Source organism: Peromyscus maniculatus, chromosome 8 (assembly GCF_049852395.1).
Source record: "Peromyscus maniculatus bairdii isolate BWxNUB_F1_BW_parent chromosome 8, HU_Pman_BW_mat_3.1, whole genome shotgun sequence".
Lineage (NCBI taxonomy): Eukaryota > Metazoa > Chordata > Mammalia > Rodentia > Cricetidae > Peromyscus > Peromyscus maniculatus.
This window is the reverse complement of record NC_134859.1, coordinates 84,680,685-84,700,834: the sequence shown is the minus strand read 5'-3', so window position 1 is coordinate 84,700,834 and position 20,150 is coordinate 84,680,685. Positions and strand designations below refer to the sequence as shown.

The 20,150-nt window shown below is 51.6% G+C and overlaps 2 protein-coding genes and 1 non-coding gene across 4 annotated transcripts in view; 2 read left to right on the top strand and 1 right to left on the bottom strand.

The window, feature by feature from the left end:
- The window catches only part of Pip4k2b (phosphatidylinositol-5-phosphate 4-kinase type 2 beta), a 31,366-nt gene extending 26,021 nt beyond the window's left edge, over positions 1-5,345 (top strand). For both annotated transcript variants that reach the window (XM_006971863.4, XM_076543284.1), the window contains one exon: positions 1,569-5,345. In XM_006971863.4, coding sequence (XP_006971925.1) covers positions 1,569-1,649 — 81 coding nt within the window. In that variant the 3' untranslated portion in view covers positions 1,650-5,345. The remainder of the gene's footprint in view (positions 1-1,568) is intronic.
- A 1,340-nt stretch (positions 5,346-6,685) lies between these two features.
- On the bottom strand, positions 6,686-16,935 carry Psmb3 (proteasome 20S subunit beta 3). Its single transcript, XM_006971864.4, has 6 exons — positions 16,787-16,935; positions 16,340-16,524; positions 12,229-12,336; positions 9,189-9,366; positions 7,782-7,876; positions 6,686-6,798 (listed from the first exon to the last, which is right to left on the bottom strand). Exons 1-6 carry the CDS (start codon positions 16,787-16,789, stop codon positions 6,750-6,752), a joined length of 618 nt encoding a protein of 205 aa, XP_006971926.1. The 5' UTR covers positions 16,790-16,935; the 3' UTR covers positions 6,686-6,749.
- Positions 16,936-17,765: 830 nt separating this feature from the next.
- Positions 17,766-17,839, top strand: Trnan-guu (transfer RNA asparagine (anticodon GUU)). The gene has a single exon. It is a non-coding gene; the product is annotated as a tRNA-Asn (tRNA).
- Positions 17,840-20,150: the final 2,311 nt, after the last annotated feature.

Genomic DNA, 20,150 nt, shown 5'->3' with positions numbered 1-20,150 from the left:
GCTCCCTCCTGTCTTCCTGTGTGCTCCCTCCTGCCTTCCTGTGTGCTCCCTCCTGTCTTCCTGTGCTCCCTCCTGTCTTCCTGTGTGCTCCCTCCTGTCTTCCTGTGTGCTCCCTCCTGCCTTCCTGTGTGCTCCCTCCTGTCTTCCTGTGCTCCCTCCTGTCTTCCTGTGTGCTCCCTCCTGTCTTCCAGTGCTCCCTCCTGTCTTCCTGTGTGCTCCCTCCTGTCTTCCTGTGCTCCCTCCTGTCTTCCTGTGTGCTCCCTCCTGTCTTCCTGTGTGCTCCCTCCTGCCTTCCTGTGTGCTCCCTCCTGCCTTCCTGTGTGCTCCCTCCTGTCTTCCTGTGTGCTCCCTCCTGTCTTCCTGTGTGCTCCCTCCTGTCTTCCTGTGCTCCCTCCTGTCTTCCTGTGCTCCCTCCTGTCTTCCTGTGTGCTCCCTCCTGCCTTCCCGTGTGCTCCCTCCTGTCTTCCTGTGTGCTCCCTCCTGTCTTCCTGTGTGCTCCTTCCTGTCTTCCTGTGCTCCCTCCTGCCTTCCTGTGCTCCCTCCTGTCTTCCTGTGCTCCCTCCTGTCTTCCCGTGCTCCCTACTTCCTGCCTGTCTTCTCCATTCCCCACCTAGCCAGGTAATAAACACAACTCGTTTTTCCCTGGAGCTGTCTGGCCTTTGGGCCCGAGCTGCCAGTTCCTTTTCCCCAGGGCTGCTGGGCACGTTGTGCATCTTGTTAGACAGCCAAGAATAGCCTTGTTTATGTGCACGCACTGCTCCCCGGAGGCTGGTCGCCACTCTTCTCCACCATTGCCCCTCACCTTTCTACTGCTTCAGTGGGTACATCAGTCAGGAGTGGGCCAGGAGAGCTCTGACATGACACATAAGCCACTTCCTGAGGTGGCCTGCCCAGCGTGGTAATCCCTGATGCTGAATAACAGGCTCATGGCCTGATGACACATTCGTGCTCGTGATTCTGAGACAGGAAGACTATGTAGTCAAGGTTAGAATCTGTGCTGGTGATGCTGAGACAGGAAGACTATGTAGTCAAGGTTAGAATCTGTGCTCGTGATGCTGAGACGGGAAGACTATGTAGTCAAGGTTAGAATCTGTGCTTGGGATGCTATGACAGGAAGACTATGTAGTCAAGGTTAGCATAGGCCACACATCAAAAACTAGCTTTAGAAAAAATGTTTTTTTTTTGTCCAAGACAGTGGTTCTCAGTCTAGGAGTTGTAGCCCCTTTGGGGGTCAGATGACCCTTTCACAGAGGCTTCATGTCAGATATTTACATTACAATTCATAACAGTAGCAAAATCACAGTTAGGAAGTAGCAACAAAATAATTTTCTGGTTGGGGGTCACCGCACCATGAGGAACTGTATTGAAGGGTTGCAGCATTAGGAAGGTTGAGAACCACCGATCTAAGATTAAGTGGGTTTTGTTTGTTTGCTTGCTTACTTTTTGTTTAAAAAGAAAAAGAAACAAATAGAAAGGCTCCAGAAGACTCAGTGCCTCTCAGTTGTCGCCTCCCGGTCTTCTGGTTAAGTTTGAGCATCTGACCCGAGTCCATGTCTTGTGTGTTCCAGGCAGGGGCTGAAATCTCCACTGTGAACCCGGAGCAGTACTCGAAACGCTTCAATGAATTCATGTCCAACATCCTGACGTAGTCACATCTCCACCTTCTGCCAGAGCCAGACTGCTGGACAAGGGGCCGGGGATCGGGAGAGGGGAAGGGTGTATTTGGGCTGGAAGGGAGGGTAGGGAGCAGAGGGGGGTCCAGAGGGCTTTAGTAAAGGGACTGCAGCCTGTGACACAGTAACTCCAGCAGGGAGGGCGGGAACGCGCTGCTGGTGCGCGCGCTCACAGGATGTAGCCTTACTTCCTGCTCACCCTTGATAGGCCCCTTTTGCCCCTGGTTAAATGGGCTCCCCTCTTGGTATCTTGTAACCTTTGATGATACGTTGGGGCTAGAGATGATTTTGTGGGTTTCTTTGGGTTTGTTTCTGAAATTCATTGCTCCAGGTTTGCTATTTCTGATGCTCAGTGTCACCACCCTAGCCACCTCCCTGTTCCTAGCAGGCTCTCAGTTTCCTTCAGTGAAGACCGGCACAGTGGCTCTGACACCTCAGTCAGCCATGTTTTGATCTCACCTAGCAGGACTTTTTAATTTCCTGGAGTACTGTGCATAGCACCCTCCATGTTTCCACCTTGGATCCAAGGGAAATGTTACATTCACTCCTCCATCCTGTCCTCGCAGAAGAACATTGCGGGTTGACCCCAACATCTTGGACCAGAGTCAGAGGCCTCAGAGGGGAACAGGTTCATCTTCATGAGGTGATGCGTGACCAGAAAGCAGCTGGGCCCTCAGACAGCTGGTTCTCAAAGAACCCAGTGATCACCACCCCAGCCCCCTGCGCCTCGGACCTGGAATTGTGATGTCTGTCAAGCCTGCCTCCCACTGCCTCGAGGGGAATTAGAAAGCTTCTCCGAGTTTATCAGGACCCCCGTGTTTCAATGGAATCCCAGAAACTAATACGTATCAAACGGGGTCATGTGCATCATCCGTATCCTAACTCCTGACCTCTGGCGTGCAGTCACCTGTAACTGGCATGTGGTCAGGGGCAGAGCCCTAAGTACCTGGGTGCTCACTGCAGAGACACCACTCCACGCCCCGGCCTACTGTGTAGGTGTCTGGCTCCCTGTGCCTGTGATTTCCACCTGGGTAGCTTCAGCCAGCAAGGTGCTCCACCCAAGGTTGCTTGAGTCACTTGCGGATGTGACCCAGGAAAGCCTATTTGGAGGCCAGATGTGGGGCTTGACCCATCCCCAGCCTCAGGGCTGATTTTCCTTGCCCTTTCACCCCTTCTGAACTTGGGATCTGCCTACAGGCCTCCTCGGGAAGAGCGACATCTGCAGCCTCCTTCAGGATTCCGGCCCAGGGCCTCAGAAGGGAACCTACCCAAGTCACTCTGATGCCACCAGAGTAACTGGTGGCCAGGAAGAAAAATGGCCCTGTTGGCCTGCACTGGGAGAGGTACATTCCTACCTCCTCCCAACCCCTCAGAAGGAATCAGGAATTTAGGATGAGATGGAGAATTTGTAGATAACCCCAAAGATGTGAAGCGGGTTTGTGGAACTGTCTCGGGTGAATAGAGGACTTCCTGTGACTGCCTCCCAAGCTAGCCAAGCTTAGCTGTGGGAGCTGGAGCCATTGCGGGGTCCCCCATCCCCAGCACTGAGAGAGGAAGCAAGCTAGCAGTCAGCTTCTTTCTCTAGAGCTGCCACATTGAGTGGAAGCCGTTCTGGTGAGGCAGATGGGGGCCACACTCCTGCCCAAGAGTGTAGATAGGTCAGGTTCTGGGGATCAGAACCGGAAGGGTCTTGGGGAAGTACCAGAACCACATGGTTCACGGAGAAATGTTTTTAATTTAGGAGAGGGTTATATAGGAATAATGTCTGGACTGATTTCTCCACCTCACAATCAAGAGTGAAAAATCCGCATCTGCTCCCAGTAGCCCCAAGCTTGGAAGCTGAGGCTGATCCTATTGTCCTGCGTATGAAAAGTGTAACAATCTTATCAAAGCAACTACGGGGATCTAACTTGTTTAACAATGAGTTTTGTGGGGGTTTTGTTTTTTGTTTTTGTTTTTTTTTTTGTATATTGTTTACAGTTTTGAGAGGTAGCATTCTGTTTCAAATGCTCTTTGTTTTCCTGACAGTATTGTTGAGTGGTCAAAATATTTGAGCTGTGGTTTGGTGGACTTGACATTGTTTTTTAAAAGGTCATTCTCTGTGCTGTCTTCAAAACCTCGGGTTTGGCCCTCTGATTCCTTTGGCATTCATATGTTTAAAAGCTATTTATCTTGGTTCATATAAGTTTTCTTCCTTTTTGTGACAAAGATATGCTATCAGTCTCAAAGTGATCACACACACACACACACACACACACACACACACACACACACACACCTGCTCCCTCTTTTCTGAGTCCCACCGTTCACTTTCTGGACAGCATGTGTTGAGACCCTTAACTTCACTCCTCAGGGCCATGAAGATCGGCCAGACCATCTTATGGCATCCAGAATCACCTTGGGTCTTCCAGGAATAGATCTTTAAGAATTAAGACCCAGACGATTGGGTGAGGCCTGGATCCGGAAAAGGGAAGGAATCCTCTTCCCAGCTCTTCATCCCGACACAGCGTAGCATGCAGTCACAACTCTCTGCTCCCCGTCCCTCCTGTGGAAAGTGTGAAGCTGAGAAGGCATGTCTCACATGCAGCTGAAGTGAGGGGTACTACGAAAACCCTTAACAGACACTAAGTGATGGCCACAGGCAGTTCCAGTCCGAGTCCTACCCTGGGTCAGGGATGTGCAGGGCCGGGCAAGGAATGCGGTTCTGCTGCAGTACTCAATCTCTCCTTCTCTAGCTCAGGGGTTACTGGTCTGTGGCTGGCGCCATCCGTGAGTGGCCCCCAGGCTGTTCTCAGTGGCACTATAGTCCCCCCCACAGGCAGCTCTTCCTCCCCCTCCCCCATCACTTTTCTTCATCCTGGGCTTTAGGCCTGAACAGGTCCCGACAGTGCTCAAGGCGGCAGAGGCTGGAGTCCTGCCAACCCTCCCCTCTTCCCAGTGGGCCTGCCTGAGAGGTGGACCAAAGACCCAGGCCTTTCTCAGTAGCCGACCCCACCCCCCAGCTGTCTTAGCAGTTCCCGTTGAGAGGGGAAAAGCATTAGCTGTTTCAAGCCTTGACCTACTCCCAAGTGTGTCGGGCACAAAGGACAGTGGACTCCGCCCTCAGAGCTCTGGCTTGTGGCTTCCTGAGTTTAGAGACCTCACCTCTGTGGCAGTAATGGGGGTGGGGGTCCAAAGGGAAATACATTTAGACAGCTGCCCCAAATCTGCCAGCCATGGTCCCAGCCCTCCTCTGAAATACGCCACTTACATGAGTGACTCCAGGGGAAATGAGACTCAGCTGTCCTTCAACAGGTTGAGACACCAGAAAGGCTGGGGAGACACTAGAAGAGACTGTCACTTACCCACAGCCATTTTGTGTGGTGAGAGCCCATACATTTAGGGGAAGCCCGTCTGCTCAGCACATCTCGGCAGCAGATCAGAACGTTGAACACACAAATGGGAATGAAGTCTGGAGTCACCTTTGGGACCGCAGGATTAAAGTACCACCCACCACATGTGACTTCTCCATTTCCGGCTGCAAGCTCCATTTTTTTAAATAGGAATTCTCACCCCTGTGCTTGTCTCGTCTGCTCTGAACAGTTCTGAGCCCCCGTTACTGTTTTCAAATGCATGCGTGTTCAAATGAATCTCCAACTGGAGGACAAAATAAAACTCAGAAAGCTTTGTGTACATCTGGTATGTGAATCCTTTGACGATGCAGCCTACCTACCCTCCTTCAGAATCCGAATTATTTTTGTCCCCGTTTTAGAGGCAGTTCAGGCAAAATCGGTGTATGGTTTGGAGAAGCAATCTGGTAGATGCAATTATTGAGCAATGTTAAGCTCCCGGCACTGGGTGGGACGCCGCCCAGATAACAGCACCGTGCACCACTGCCCCGTCCTCACTTGAGCTGTGGATCGACAATGGCTAGGAGCCACGTATCCCAACTGGCTGTGGGGCTTCGAATACAGCATCCTCGTATGCCTCCAGCTACCCATCTACATACTTGGACCTTAAAGTTTAGTACTTGGGCTAGGGTGTTTCTCAGTGAGAGTGCTTGCCTAGCAATGTGCAAGGCCCTAGGTTCCATCCCCAGCATACGCACAAGTGTGTGCAAGCACACGAAAGTTTAGTTCAGCAGCTCTCAATGTGGATCTGGACCAGCCATTAGCAGTGGCACCTGAGATGCAGAAACAAAACTCTGAGCTCATCCCAGACCTTCTGATTCAGAAAGTTAAAAAAAAAAAAGGGCAGCCAAATCCCACATGGTTGTGTGTTTCTATAATCCCAACCCTGCAGAGGAAGACAGGAGTCTGGAGGGCAGACACGAGCCTGGGCTGTGGTTAGTGGTAGAATACTGCCCAACATTGAAGGCCTTGGGTTCGATTCCCCCAGCGCTGCAAAAAAACTTATTTTCAACAGGAATGAGTTTGACTGGGCCCTGCAGATAATTCAGAGGCTGCCTGGGAACCGTGCAAACATCTGTTTACTGGAGTACTGAATCTACTGTCAGTTTCGAGATGAGCTACTGTGAGCCAGACAGTGCTCCAAGTAGTGGATGAGATCATCCCGAAGGAGGAGACTGCGCCCCACCACCCCAGTGATGAACTGAAGACAAATACTGACCTGGACCATTCATGGGTCCTTGGCCAAATTCCAAGGACCTGGAAAAATGGTGGAAGACTACCAATAGAGGTCAGTAAAGGAGGTCTAGGTTTGGGGGTCAAATGGAACACTGGTTTATATCCTTGCAACACCACTTAGCAAGTGGATCTGGACACTGAGTGAGTGACCAGCCCAGGCCTAGCGCAGGCGTCCACTAGTGACTAGTAGGGAGCCCCATATGTGCCAATGAAGCAAGGCAAGTCCAAAAGAAAACACAGGGCTGAGGGGCAGCTCAGGAGCAGAACGTGTGCTTGGCATGCCCAAGGGCCTGGGTTCAATTCCCAAAGAGGGCCGAGATAAAGCAGCTTTGTACTGGCCCCTGTCCCCCCATGGGGACAAAGCTACAGGAACAAAGACAAGTCGAGTGAAAGAAAAGCAATTTTATTAAAAAGAAAAACAACAAAAGAAAGCTGGGACCAGAGCATGGGGTCAGTCCATCCGGGCCTTCAGTGTCCTGGTGGTGATCTTGTCCTTTTCACTGCCAGGGAGAAAAACCACACACACACACACACACACACACACACACACACACACACACACACAAAATCAGGGGTGCTGTTCTCGTCTGCCTGCCTCCCTCCCCTCCGAGCCTTAGCTGTAAGAACGGGAAAGGCTGCCTGGCGCCTGCTGCCCTACGGACTGTTAGGAGGGGGGCATGGGCATGGGCATGGGCAGGGGCGCTTTCTCCGGAGATGGTCTGGGCTCGACTGAAACACCTTCTAAAGGAGCGGAACCCCCCAGGCCCACAGAACAAGCACCCGAGTCTCACTGCAGTAGACACAAGAACCTGGGTCACTCAATTCTGCTTCTCATGGTGAGTAAGCAGGACCCATCAGGAAAGGGGACACTATGCCATTCTATCAGGTTCCTGGTGACAGCCTCGAACAAACGGAGAGAGCACCTCGGGTCTGGCTGGGAATGGGATACGGGCTGTGAACCATGCACACAGTTCCGGGCTGTAGACTGGAAGGCGTGGGGAGGATGGAGAGCCACTGGCCACTCAGTCTGCAGGGAGCTGCTTCCCATGGTCACCCCTGAAACTCTGGGGATACCACTGGGGAAGAAATGTCCACTGGGAGGAGACTCGGGGTCACAAAGTGTCACCCAACAGAGGGCTGGGGAGCCTGGGCCGCACCTAGCTGCCTGCTGTGGTGAAGCACTGACTCTGGGGCTCTGGGCCTGTGCTGGCTCACTGCTTCCTTCTCTGTCCCTCTCGTACTTCTTTGAGACAGGGTTTTACTGTTTAGCTCAGGCTAATCTTGAACTCAAAATCCTCTGGCCCCCGCCTCCCCAGTGCCTGCAATACAAATGTCCCCGCCTTGTTCCTGTCACCACGCTCTGCTTTCAGTGGCTCCTCTGCCCTGACACCTGGTGAGGGCTTCCGAGGTCAGTGGTATGCTAGGAGCAGAGGAGGACACAAGTGTCTGGGAAGGTTCTAGACTTCTCCCAACTCATACTCACATGATGTGAACAATGACGCCCATGCCCGACACGGCATCCCGGTCCACGGCATTCAGCATGGCTTGGGAAATGGTCTCAAACAGGTGTTCTGGATCCTGCCGACAGAGCAAAGCTGTCAGAGCGAGCTGTGTGCCTTCTCACCCTCTTACTTTCTGGACCCCAGCTGCCCTGCCTGGAGTGGGGGATGATGGTTCCTTGAATATGGGAACTTCCCAGCTCCTTCCTCAGGAAGAAACAGGACGAAGAAAACACTTCAAACCTGACAGTGTGACCTTGGGCAAGTGTCATAATTATACCCTCCGCCAGAGCCTCAGCCCCCTTTGTAAAATGAAGTGTGTCTCTGCTAGGCTCCAGTGTACTTCTCTGCAGCCTGAGACGGTCCTGCATGTCCCACAGGCACCCCCAAACTCAGCCCACGCAATCTCACAAGTCCAAGCCTCAGGCCAGCCCTTCCCCTCAGTTCTCCATCTTGGACTCCCTGCCTTGACTCTGGCCTCCCTCCTGGCCCCAGTCAGGACCCCAGCATCCTGTAGATGACCGACCCGTCAAAAGCAGCTGTAGCCGGGACCCCCAGGTTCCTTTCACTGAACACCGGGGTGCTGAAGGTCCCGCCCTACTCTTCCCCAGCTTCATCTCACCACACACATGCTCCCACTTACAGGCACTCTCAACTCACTGAACACATCTGGCCTGCCTGTACCCCAGGACAGGCTACTCTGCCAGCCCCCGGGCCTGCTTTTTCCTCTTCCTCCTTCTCTGTGTCTGAACACCTATTTGAATGACCTGCCTTGCTGATGGCAGCTAAGCCCTTGAAGTCACTTTGCACCTGGCCTCCACCAAGCCCACAGAGCAGCCGCAGTTCATCGCCTCCCTGTGAGTGCAGCTCTAACTTTTCCCTTTCCTCGGTTCCCGTCTGGGGAATGCGCCCACTCACAGCTGAGGCGAATAGAGGCGGAACAGGACTGACTCACTTATGAAATAGGTTTCCACCCAGGGAGGCAGAGGCAGGCGGATCTGTGAGGGTCAAGGCCAGCCTGGTCTACAGAGCGAGTTCCAGGACAGCCAGAGCTGTTGTTACAAAGAGAAACCCTGCCTCAAAAGCCAAAACCAGCCAAACAAAATGGCTGAAATAGAAGGGTTTCTAGTTCAGAAACCCAGCTCCAGGCTCACACTGGTACTGCCTGTCATCACACTGGAAACCCAGTGTGATGCTGTAATAAACATGGGACCGGGGTGGGTCAACAGAGGCTGCTCTCCTCCCGGCCGGCCAGCCCAGGGGGAACTTCTGGACACCCTCAGACGGAGCAGCAGCAGTGGCCTGCTCTCTTTCCCCACCTTCCCCCAATTCCTGCTGCACAGACACACTTGTCTATAATGGCCAGGGGCTGACGGCTGTTGCTAACTTACCATGTTGGGCTCCCAGAGAGACTCGCACATCCCATACATTTGTTCGGAGCAGGTACCACTGACCACAAAGTCATCAGTCACCATGGGGCAGCCAATGAGGTCTAGAGAGCAAATGAAGGGCTTAAAGGTCTTCGGGTCCAACCCAGCGATGACCGGCTCTGTGTAGTAGGGACCAAACCTGTGGCCAGGGTGAGAGAGTCCAGAGTTCACACACGTCTGCTCAGACAAGGGAGGCGACCAAGGGAGGGGCTTGGGAACATCCCTTCACTGTGGCTCCCTGTGCAGACCCTCCCCCTCTCCCGGCAAGGTTCTACTGTGTTCACCTCCTCCCTGACTTCTCTTCCCCACCTTCCCTCCCGCCCTCCCTCGCTAGTCTTTCGTTGAGAATTCTGCTTCTCATCTTCATTACTAGCCCAAGTCCCACCATGATTACGCGCTCTGTTTGTGCATTTACACCCCCGCTTCTCTAGAAAAAGGATTTGAGACTGGCCTAGGGTGTGGCTCCCTGGCAGAGCACATGCCCAGTATGCATAGAGCCCAACAGTTTGAGTTCCAGTAGTGCAAAAAAAATTTTAAAAATTAAAAATTTTTAAATGGCTGGGTATAGTGGCACATGTCTGGCCCTGGCTTTCAAGAGGAAGGAGGATCGAGGAGCTGGACACCAACCTGGACTACAAACAGCACCCTGTGATCTTAATGGACAGGTTTAAGCTGGTCATAGTGGCACACACCTTTGATACCAGCACTTGGGAGGCAGGAGCATCTCTGTGAGTTTGAGGCCAGCCTGGTCTACATAGTGATTTCTAGTTCAGCTAGGGCTGAACTACAGAAAGACCCTGTCTCAAAAAGCAAACACCAAAAACAAAAACAAAAAAAAAATTAAAGACAGAATGGCCAATCCCAGTAGAAACTTCCTGTGTGTCTCCTTGGTTTGTAGCATTTTTTGTTTGTTTGTTTGTTTGTTTTTTGTGTGTCCTGGCACTCACTCTGTAGACCAGGCTGGCCTCAAACTCACAGAGATCCATCTGCCTCTGCCTCCCAAGTGCCGCCTGACCTCCCAAGTGCCTCCTGATGGTCTACAGCACTTGAGTGTGTGTAGGGTGAGTGTATAGGGGTGAGTGTGTAGGGTGAGTGTATAGGGTGAGTGTATAGGGGTGAGTGTGTAGGGTGAGTGTATAGGGGTGAGTGTGTAGGGTGAGTGTGTAGGGTGAGTGTGTAGGGTGAGTGTGTAGGCACGTGGAGGTTGGTCCTAGGGATTTTTTTTTAATAATTTATTTTTTTTATTTTGTGTGCATTGATGTTTTCCCTGTATATATGTCTGTGTGAAGGTGTTGGATCCTGGAGTTACAGACAGTTGTGAGCTGTCATGTGGGTGCTGGGAATTGAACTCAGAACCTCTGGAAGAGCGGTCAGTGCTCTTAACCGATGAGCCATCTCTCCAGCCCCAGTCCTGGGGATTAAACTGAGCAAGCAGTATGTCTGAGGACATGGTCGTCAGTAATGGTGCTATAAAAATGATTTAGGACTGGAACTGGACCTTGGAGGTACAGCATTTACCTAGCAGGTATGATGCCCTAAGTTTAACCCCCATCACCACAAAAGAAATACTTAAAGGAAAAAAATAAAAATAAAAGAAGGGAGGAGTTTGGTGAAGGCGAAGGATACAGCAGAACACCCGCCTAGTCTGTGGGAGGCCTAGCTGGGTTCTGTCCATGTACCTATGGGGGATGCAGGGGGGGGGGGAGCCACAGCAAAACAAGTGTGATGGGGCTGGAGAGATGGCTCGGCGGTTAAGAACACTGGCTGCTCTTCCAGGGGTCCTGAGTTCAATTCCCAGCAACCACATGGTGGCTCACAACCATCTGTAATGAGATCTGGTGCCCTCTTCTGGCATAAAGTCATACATGCAGGCAGAACATCCATACATAAAATAAATAAAAAAATCTTAAAAACTTCCTATGTAGAAGAACAAGCAGTGCTCTTAACCTCTTCTAGAGGTCAGAGTTCAACCACATGGTGTTCCCACCAACCACACGGTGGCTCACAACCATCCATGAGATCTGGCACCCTCTTCTGGCATGCAGGCATATATAACACTATACACAATAAATTAAGAAAAAATCTTTAAAAAACCAAACTTCCTATGTAGTGGGTTTTGAACTCTTGATCCTCCTGCCTCGAATAACCCAGTACTGTGATGACAGGTGGACGTCACCATGCGCAGGTCAAATAGGATAATTTGACACAAAGTTCTTTCCTTTTTTTTTTCCTTTTTGTTTTTATGTGCATGTGTGGGTGCCAAGGATGCTAAAAGTATCATGATCCTGAGTTTTTCAAGCCTCCTGAGAATCAAATTTTACAAGATATTTAAAATTTTCATCTTCTTTTGATATATGATGACCTTGTTTTTAGATTTTTATCTTTATTTTTATGTGTATGGGTGTTTTGCCTGTATGTACGTCTGTACACCACATGCATACAGTGCCCACAGAGGCCAGAAGAGGGCATCAGATCGCCTAGAACTGGAGTCACAGACTGTTGTGAGCTGTCCTGTAGGTGCTGGGAGTCAAACCTGGGTCCACTACAAGAATAAGGGAACAGCAGGACAGTGGTGGTGCACGCACACCTTTACACACCTTTAATCCCAGCACTTATGAGGCAGAGCCAGGCAGATCTCTGTGAGTTCGAGGCCAGCCTGGGCTACAGAGTGAGTTCCAGGACAGGCACCAAAACTACACCGAGAAACCCTGTCTCGAAAAAACAAACAAAAAACAAAACAACAACAAAAAGAATGGCTGGGAGGACAGGTCATGTGGGCCAGCATTCATGAGGCAGATAACCCCGGGCCAGCCTGGTGTATCTGAGTTCCAGGCCAGCCATGCTAGAGTGAGACTGTCTCAGACAGGAAGGAAAGGGGGGGGGGGGGGGAGAGTAAGGTGAGGAATGAAAGAAAGAGGGAGGCCAGGGAGGAACTGTCCCCACAGCACTCTGCCTAACTCAGTGTCTAAGCGCCCCCCCACACCCCCTGGCTTCCACTCACCTTTTCTCATACAAGAGGTTGGCCACCATGCTCATGAGGGTGTAAGGCTTGATCTGCCGACCTTCCTTCAGCTCATACAGGTTCAGCCGGAACTTGAGGCGCTGGGCACTGGGGTGGGAGAAGCAGAGAATGAGTCACTGGTAAAAGTCATCTGGACTTCAACCTGCACAGTCAGGTGTACCACAAGGAGACACGACTCCCGTCCCTACCAAGGAACGATGGAGCAGAGCTGTACTCACTGATGAGAAGGTGCCTGCAGAGGATGACCTGTTGTCCCCTAGGGCTACCTCAGAGTTCCAGAACATCCCCACATAGAACCAACCAATGCCACACGTACTAAGCAAAGCAAGGCTTCCAAGACACAGGAACGGAGCGTCTTGGGGTGAATTGAACTTCATCTTATAGGGAAGGAAGCTGAGGCCAAGAGAATGAGGAGGTGCTGCCCACGGCAAGCAGGCAAACCCAGTGAGAAGAGCTTCCAGAAGGACACAGCGAAGGAGGGCTGCCGGAGCCTCACAGTGAGCCCAGGGAAGCTGTGTTCTTGAGACTTTTCAAGAGTCCCGATAAGCAAGCCTTCGAGGCCAGTGTGGGCTACAGAGTGAGTTCCAGGAAAGGCACAAAGCTACACAGAGAAACCCTGTCTTGGGGGGGGGGGGGGGGTGGATTCCAATAAGCTTCCCTCCCATCTTTTGGGAGGCCAGCACCTGCTGCTGCTTAGGCCTCATGTCCTCCCCGGAAATCCTACCCCAACTTTCTCCACTCCTCTTTTTCTTTTTGTTGCTATTTTATTATTTATTCGTTTCAATGTGTGCATATGTTTAGGTAGATGTTTATTGTACATGTGGAGGTCAGAGGACAACGTGTAGGGTGTCGGTTCTCTCCTTTTATCATCTGGGTTCCAGGGATTGAACTCAGGTTACTGGGCTTAGCCACAAGCACCTTTACCCACTATGCCATATTATATTGCCTTCCATTTCTTCTCCTTTTTTGACTTCTCCCTGGTCCCCTGCAAAAAATAAGGCTCAGCTCTCTAGGTACAGCTTACAACATGCCCCCCCACATACTGTCCCTCAAGACTCTGCTCCCCCAGATTCAACATGTCACCAAGGCCTGTCCAGTCCTGAGGTGTAACTTCAAAACCCATTCCCTTTGGAGGACTTGCCTTAGCTCCTCAAAAGTGGCATAGTAAAGGAAAGAAAGAAAGAAAAAAAGAAAGGTAGGAAGGCAGGAAGGAAGAAAGATAGATGGATAGATAGATAGATAGATCGATCAATCAGTCACCATCAGGACTAGAGAGATGGCTTAGTAGTTAAAAGCACTTGTTCTTGTGAAGGACCCTGGTTCGATTCCCAGCACCCACATGGAAGCTCACCACTTCCTCAGATACCAGGCATACATGTGGTGCACAGACATACATGCAGGCAAAGCACTCATTTGAATAAAATTTAATTTAATTTAATTTAATTTAAAAAGAGGGGGTGCCTCCTCAGTGGTGGCACAAGCCTTTAATCCCAGCACTTGGGAGGCAGAGGCAGGTGGATCTCTGTGAGTTTGAGGCCAGGTTGGTCTACAGAGCGAGTTCCAAGACAGCCAAGGCTATATAAAGAAACCCTATCTTGAATCTCCCCCACCAAAATATGGAGCTGGAGAGATGGCTCAGCGGTTCAGAGGACCAGGTTTGTGTCTTAGCACCCACATGGTACCCCGACACCCTCACACAAACATACATGCAGGCAAAACACCAATGCACATAAAAGAATAAATATTTTTTAAAAGAAAAATACAAAACAAAACCAAAAAACCTGAAAAAAAAACAAAAACAAACAAAAAAAAAACTCTCACTATCTTTCCCTATAACAGTCCTAACTGCTGGATCTCAGTCACAACATACTCACAACAGGAACCATCTTGGAAATGTCACTTGCTGACTTCGGGCACAAGATTAGATGGTCCTCATATGAAATGGCATTGTTTTCAAATCACCTTCTTTGTTTGTTTGGTTGGTTGGTTTTCAAGACATGGTGATGGATTTAAAGGCAGGTGCCACCACCACCCAGCTTCAAATCATTTTCTAGTATGTAATGGTCCCCTGGGTCTTTAAACCCCTGGGTTACTATGTTCTGAAACAATGTCAACGCCATGTGAATGTTTCTTCTACCTCAGTGTTTGGGGACCATTGACAAGAAAAAATTCCGAGTGTATTTAGTACAGATGCAATCTTTTCCTCCAAATTCATAGCTGTCCCACTTAGCTCTGTAGCCCAGGGTAACCTGGAACTCACTAGGTGATCCACCGAACCTTGAGGTAGGTGTGATTCTCCTGCCTCATCCTCCCTAATGCTGGGGTTATAAGCATGAGCCACCACCACCATCTTTTTTTCTTTCCCTAATGCTAGAGATTGAACACAGGGCCTTACGCTTACTAAACATATTCTCTCCACCATCGAATTACAGCCCCATTCCAGCAGAATACTTTCCTTTCAAGCTAGTTCAATCTGATGCAGAACCTTTAGACACAGAGGGTGGGCTGTATTACATTTAAAAAATAAAAATAAAGGGCCTGGAGGGGCATTGCCTGGGGAGATGGCTCAGTGTGTAAGAGCACTGGCTGTTCTTCCAGACAACCTAGGTTCGATTCCCAGCGCCTATATAGGAGCTAACAGCCTTCGGCAACTCCAGTTCTGGGGAATCCAACAACCTCTTCTGGCCTCCAGGGCACAACATGCAGTTGGTACGCAGACATACATGTGGCAAAACACCCATCCACACACAATAAGATAAATCTTTTAGTAATATTAATAATAAAAGGACATAGGGGCGTGGGCCTGAGGATAACATTCAATAGCACATCACATGCTTAAGCATTTAAAATCCTGGTTTCAATTTCTAGTACCAGGAGGGAGGGAGGGGGAGAGAAAGAGAGAGACTTGACCCTTGACCTCAATGCTCAAAGAATAAATGAATGAATCGCTCTTTGGCCTCACAACAGCCACTGGGGCCAGTCAGCAACAACTCAAAAAGTCCCATCCTTGAAGACAGTGAGTTGGTCAATAGGCAAAAACACCTAAGGCCGAGCCTGACCAGTCCAGTTCCTAAAACCCACGTGATGGAAAGACAGAACCAACTTTTGCAAGTTGTCCCCTGGCCTCCACACACATGTGGCACCTGGGCATACAAACACAATAAAATAATAAGAAGAAGAAATGTAGGGGCTGGAGAGCTGGCTCAGTAGTTAAGAGCAATGACTGCTCTTCCAGAAGAACTGAATTCTATTCCCAGCACCCACATAATTGGCTCACAATCATCTGCAACTCAGGCTAGGTAAGCATGCAGTGTGTGTGTGTGTGTCTGTGTCCAATGCCCTCTTCTGGCCTCTGCAGGCACTCATGTGGTGCACAGACTACAAGTAGGCAAAATACCCACACACATAAAAGCGAAATTTTTTCTTTTGGTTTTTTGAGACAGGATTTCTCTGTTTAACAGTCCTGGTTGTCTTGGAACTCATTTTGTAGACCAAACTGGCCTTAAACTCACAGAGATCCACCTGCCTCTGCCTCCCAAGCACTGGGATTAAAGCCAACACCACCCCAGCTACATATTTCATTTTTTAAAGTCCCTTCCTTGCTTTCCCCAACACCAACCACAGCAATCCTAACCCCCATGCTCAGGCATCACAAACCAGACCGTTTGCTTCCCCTTCAGACTCTCCCATCTCTCAAACCACATAACCCCTGTCAACTAGGCAAATGGGCAGTTTAAGCCTACCAGCTCACCAGGGTTAGTTATCACTCTGTTACGTATGTTTTGTAAGCCACCTAGTGCTTTAGGGAGCACGCACAGCCTTTGGCTTCTGAGAAACCTGCACTGGGATCCGGCAGGCATTCATTAATGGCATCTTGAACAAAAGGCTCTCTGAGACTCTCAATGTCTTCATCTGCAGAATGAGACGGCTAGCCAGTAATATCAAGACCAAGATTAGAGGACTCCCTGACAAAGATGCTTCCCATAGAGTCCAGCAGTGGTAGTGTTCGGCAGATGGCTCACATCAGGCTGCTCGAGACAAGTTGGTCAACAAAGACACCAGAGTGAAGGCGGGGCTCTGGGACACTTACACTGTCTGGACGTCGGTAGCCAGCCCGGCCAGGCCTATGTACAGCCTGTCACCCATGGGAAAGATCTTCTGGAAGTCCGTGGTCACCATCTGGGCCTGGATTCCGAAACGCCTGTCCGCAGCGATGGCCACACAGTTCTTCCCCTTCATGGCCATGACGGCCCCTCCGTTATAGGACATAATAGACTGGAAACAGACAAATCAAGGGGCTCAGATCGTGGAGCTAATGTTGCCATAACTCCCCGCCCAGTCTCCGGAGGCGCCTGGAAACCCGGAGCTCCAGCCCTAAGATCGGCCCGGCGGGGCACCCAGGAACCGCACACATCCGCACGGTCCTGCCATGCGCATTCTACTGACCACCAGACGCTCTCCGTCCCACATTCAAGGCTTACCCATCCATGCTTTCAATTCCCACCCCAGGCTCCTTCCCTCCACTCCCCAAGCTCACCATGATTGCGCTCTAGTAGGACCCCGATCGCCACTGCAATTCCTGCAAACCGGCTCTGGCTCTCTCTGAGCCAACGCTCCCGCCGGGCCTCCCCCATTGGCTGATGGGCCGACTCTTCCTGAGCAGTGCAGCTTCCTATTGGATAAGCATCCCGTCAGTCACAAATATGCATAGTTTGGTTGAGACACCAAAGCGGAGGTCTGGAAAGCGGAAAGTGAAAAGTCACTGTGAGTGCGGAAGAGCCTGCCGTCCGGGGCATGTTGGGATCTTGGCGGACCTGGACTCTGGCGCCCTCTCCCCCCGCCCGCCCCGGGGAAGGGGGCGGAGCTGGCAACACGTGGGCTGCGGACGCGGCCTTGTGGCGCTGCGGCTGCACTCAGGGGGTGTCCCTGGGCTTCCTGGGGCGCTGTGGGAGTTGGGCATTTTACTCAAGCTAGCTGACTTCATGTATTCATTCACAAATCCCTACTGTGTACCCGGCACTTGGCGGAGCTGCGAATACCCACCGGCAGCTGTATACCGAGGGCGCTCATTCATTGCACAATGGGAAGCCGAGCGAGGTTTCGTGCAGCGAGGGTTCAATTGCGGAGGGGAATTTTTTTTTTTGGGGGGGGACGGGGGGTCTACAGGTTGCTCAGCTTTTGGAGTCCGTCACCCCCATTCCTACAGGTCGACTGACGTAGCCCTGAGTCCGTTCACGCTACAAAGGAACGTTCTGTGCCCATCCACACATAGGTCACTGGCCGAGGATAGCCTGGGCCAACCGTTCCGGGGTAACCCAGGCGGGACGTGCGTGCCCCTCGCCTTCCCCTCCGGAACCCAACCCGCCTTGGTTCTCCGGCCACGACTCCCTGTTCTCCGGGATCGGATTTCTTTCGCTGGAAACGCTACTGGGACTGCTTGCGTTGATCGCTGCTCTTGCGCCATATCGCGGTCTCTCCTATTGACTCGGCTCTCTGCCTCACAAACAACCGTCACCGTCTCTGTGGCGCAATCGGTTAGCGCGTTCGGCTGTTAACCGAAAGGTTGGTGGTTCGAGCCCACCCAGGGACGGTTGAATTTTTGAGTGCGCCCTTTTTAACAAAAAAAAAAATCACAAATGCTCAAAAGCCAAACTCTGTACCCGAGAGTCATTGTGTTTAGAAATTCGTTGTGGTCAATGACAGGAGTTCTCCTAATGACTCCCCACCGCCGCTCACCACTCTTTCCTCCAACCTGGATTACAGAAAAGCCGAAAACAGGTTTCTGTCTCGCTGTCATGTTTCACAATGCTGGTTTTCCTAGGACTAAGAATGAATTTGCTGTGGACTTTGGCCGGACAGCTCCCCATTGTCTGTGTCAGTGGACGATATCAACTTGAAATAGTACATCTGTTCCAGAGGAAAGAGTCAGGAGAGAAATCTCGGGGATAGAGGGGAAAGAGGAAGAACCTAGCTGTGATCTAGAGAGAAAGGCATACGAGGGGGTCTAAGCAGACATAAGTAGGGGAGTAGGGTAAGATTGCCCCCCAAAGAGAGGAAAAGAGCCATTAAGAAGAACGAGGAAATAGATGCAGAGACGGACAAAGGGTATTGTTTGCGGGATGGACAGGTGTAGAGGACACAGAGGTAAAGCTTCACATGAGCGCAATGGCCATTGCCGCCACCACTTTAAAGGGGATCTCATCCTTTCATCGCTCTAGTATGCACTGGAGACAGTCCCTGCCTTGATGTCCAGGTTCCTGCCCTTTGGGAACCTGATTTATGACTGGTAGTGACCCTCCCGTGAGTAGTTATCAGCTAGAGGACAGGGTAGGATACAGACAACAATGGAGGGAAGGAAGAGTTCTTCACGTCTGCCGAGGTGCATTGGTGTTGGTGGGCAGAAAGCCTCTACCTTCCTTGAGGAGAATGTGCAAGGGACTCTTTGAATCAGTTCTCTAGAGATTGGGCTCAGAGGCAGTCTCTTCTGGACTCCCCCTCTGATGTTTACACACCCATATGCACAAGCCTAGACGACCACCTGGCCCTTCCAAAGGCGGGAGGAGAAGGGTCTTTTCAGGCACGCCCTCCTTCCTGCTCTGTCAAAACCCAGCCTACCTGCTCTGCCTAAAGCAATACCTTGTCATTGGCACCTGTCAGATGCTTCTCCATAGCTAACAGAATAAAGACAGACAGACAGACCAGAGAACTTCAGATGTGGGAAGGGTTGATTCTCCTGATAAACCAGAGAAGCTAACAATGTCCCAGCATAGATGATTTATTGAAGTTTTAGTGGGCAGTGTGTCTTCGGCGTGCTCTGGACTGGAACTTAATAGCGGCTTGAGGAGTAAATGGATACTCACTTAATAAGCAAGGCAGCCAGGGGCAGCCAGACCTTCCCGGGTGCCAGCGTTTGATGGAACCGAGATTTCCGACGCCCCTTCAGGTTTCTCTTGTTCAGGGACTTCTAGGGAGAGAATGGCAGAGACGGGGTCCCTGTGGAGGTACCCTTCGTGCTGGGCACTTGTGCTCGCTAGAGCGGAGTCCAAGATGCCGAGACACACTGGCCCTGATGACAGTGGGCGTGTCTAACTCGAGCCCCCTTCCCACACTAGCTACTGGGAAGCAGGTGACCGATTCTCCCGGGGCCTCGCCCGCTCGCTCTGGGATCACCGGGTCCAGGCGGAAATTTCTCCCGCCCTTCCTCTCCACCCTTATTCGGCCAGCGCGGGCTGAGGGCTGAAACTGGTGGGGTCACTGGACGGCCAGCGTCCACAGGGCTCCTAGTAAACCAGCCAGTGTGTAAAGCACTCAGTCCGGGGAGCCCCAACTTCGGGGCTGCTTTGGGCTTTGGGACAAGGAGAGGAGGCGGGCGCTCCGAAGCTCCACAAAGATTCATTCCCTGCTCGGGCCAACCTACCGTGCTGGCGCTTAAAGGCATTTCAGGCCGGATAATCGAGCTCTTTGGAGGGAAAGGCACAGTGGCCACCCCCTATAAATCAGAAGTAACGAATAAGCGAAATCGAGCGACCTAATGAGGCCCACGGTTCTCGTGGTCACGCAGAATCGATCCGCTTCCTCGGCGCCGTCTCTTCCAGCTCTCCTTCCTCCGCTGCCTGGTGCCGGGGCCGCTGGGGACCCGCGAGCAAGCGCTGGGTGGAGCCGAGGGTGACGGTCGGAGTCGGCTGGCACCGGCCGCCTTCGCGCTCGCCGGCTCCTCCGAGGCGGCCAGGGAGGCGCACCGGCGGCGAAAAGGCGCGCGTCCTCTCCCGACTCCTCGCTTCCTAGTGCGCCCCGGCCTCGCGAATTCGGCGAGTTATTGTGTCTCTGGCCCGGCGCCCGAATTCGTGTCTCGGGCTGCTCTCCCCGCCCCGGATTGCGTTCCATTCTTTCTCCGCCGGAGC

Coding starts and splice junctions, on each gene's coding strand:
- Psmb3 (XM_006971864.4), bottom strand. Junction 12,337..16,339: donor GCTACCGACGTCCAGACAGT/GTAAGTGTCCCA, acceptor CTCCCACCCCAG/TGCCCAGCGCCTCAAGTTCC. Junction 9,367..12,228: donor AACCTCTTGTATGAGAAAAG/GTGAGTGGAAGC, acceptor CCCTGGCCACAG/GTTTGGTCCCTACTACACAG.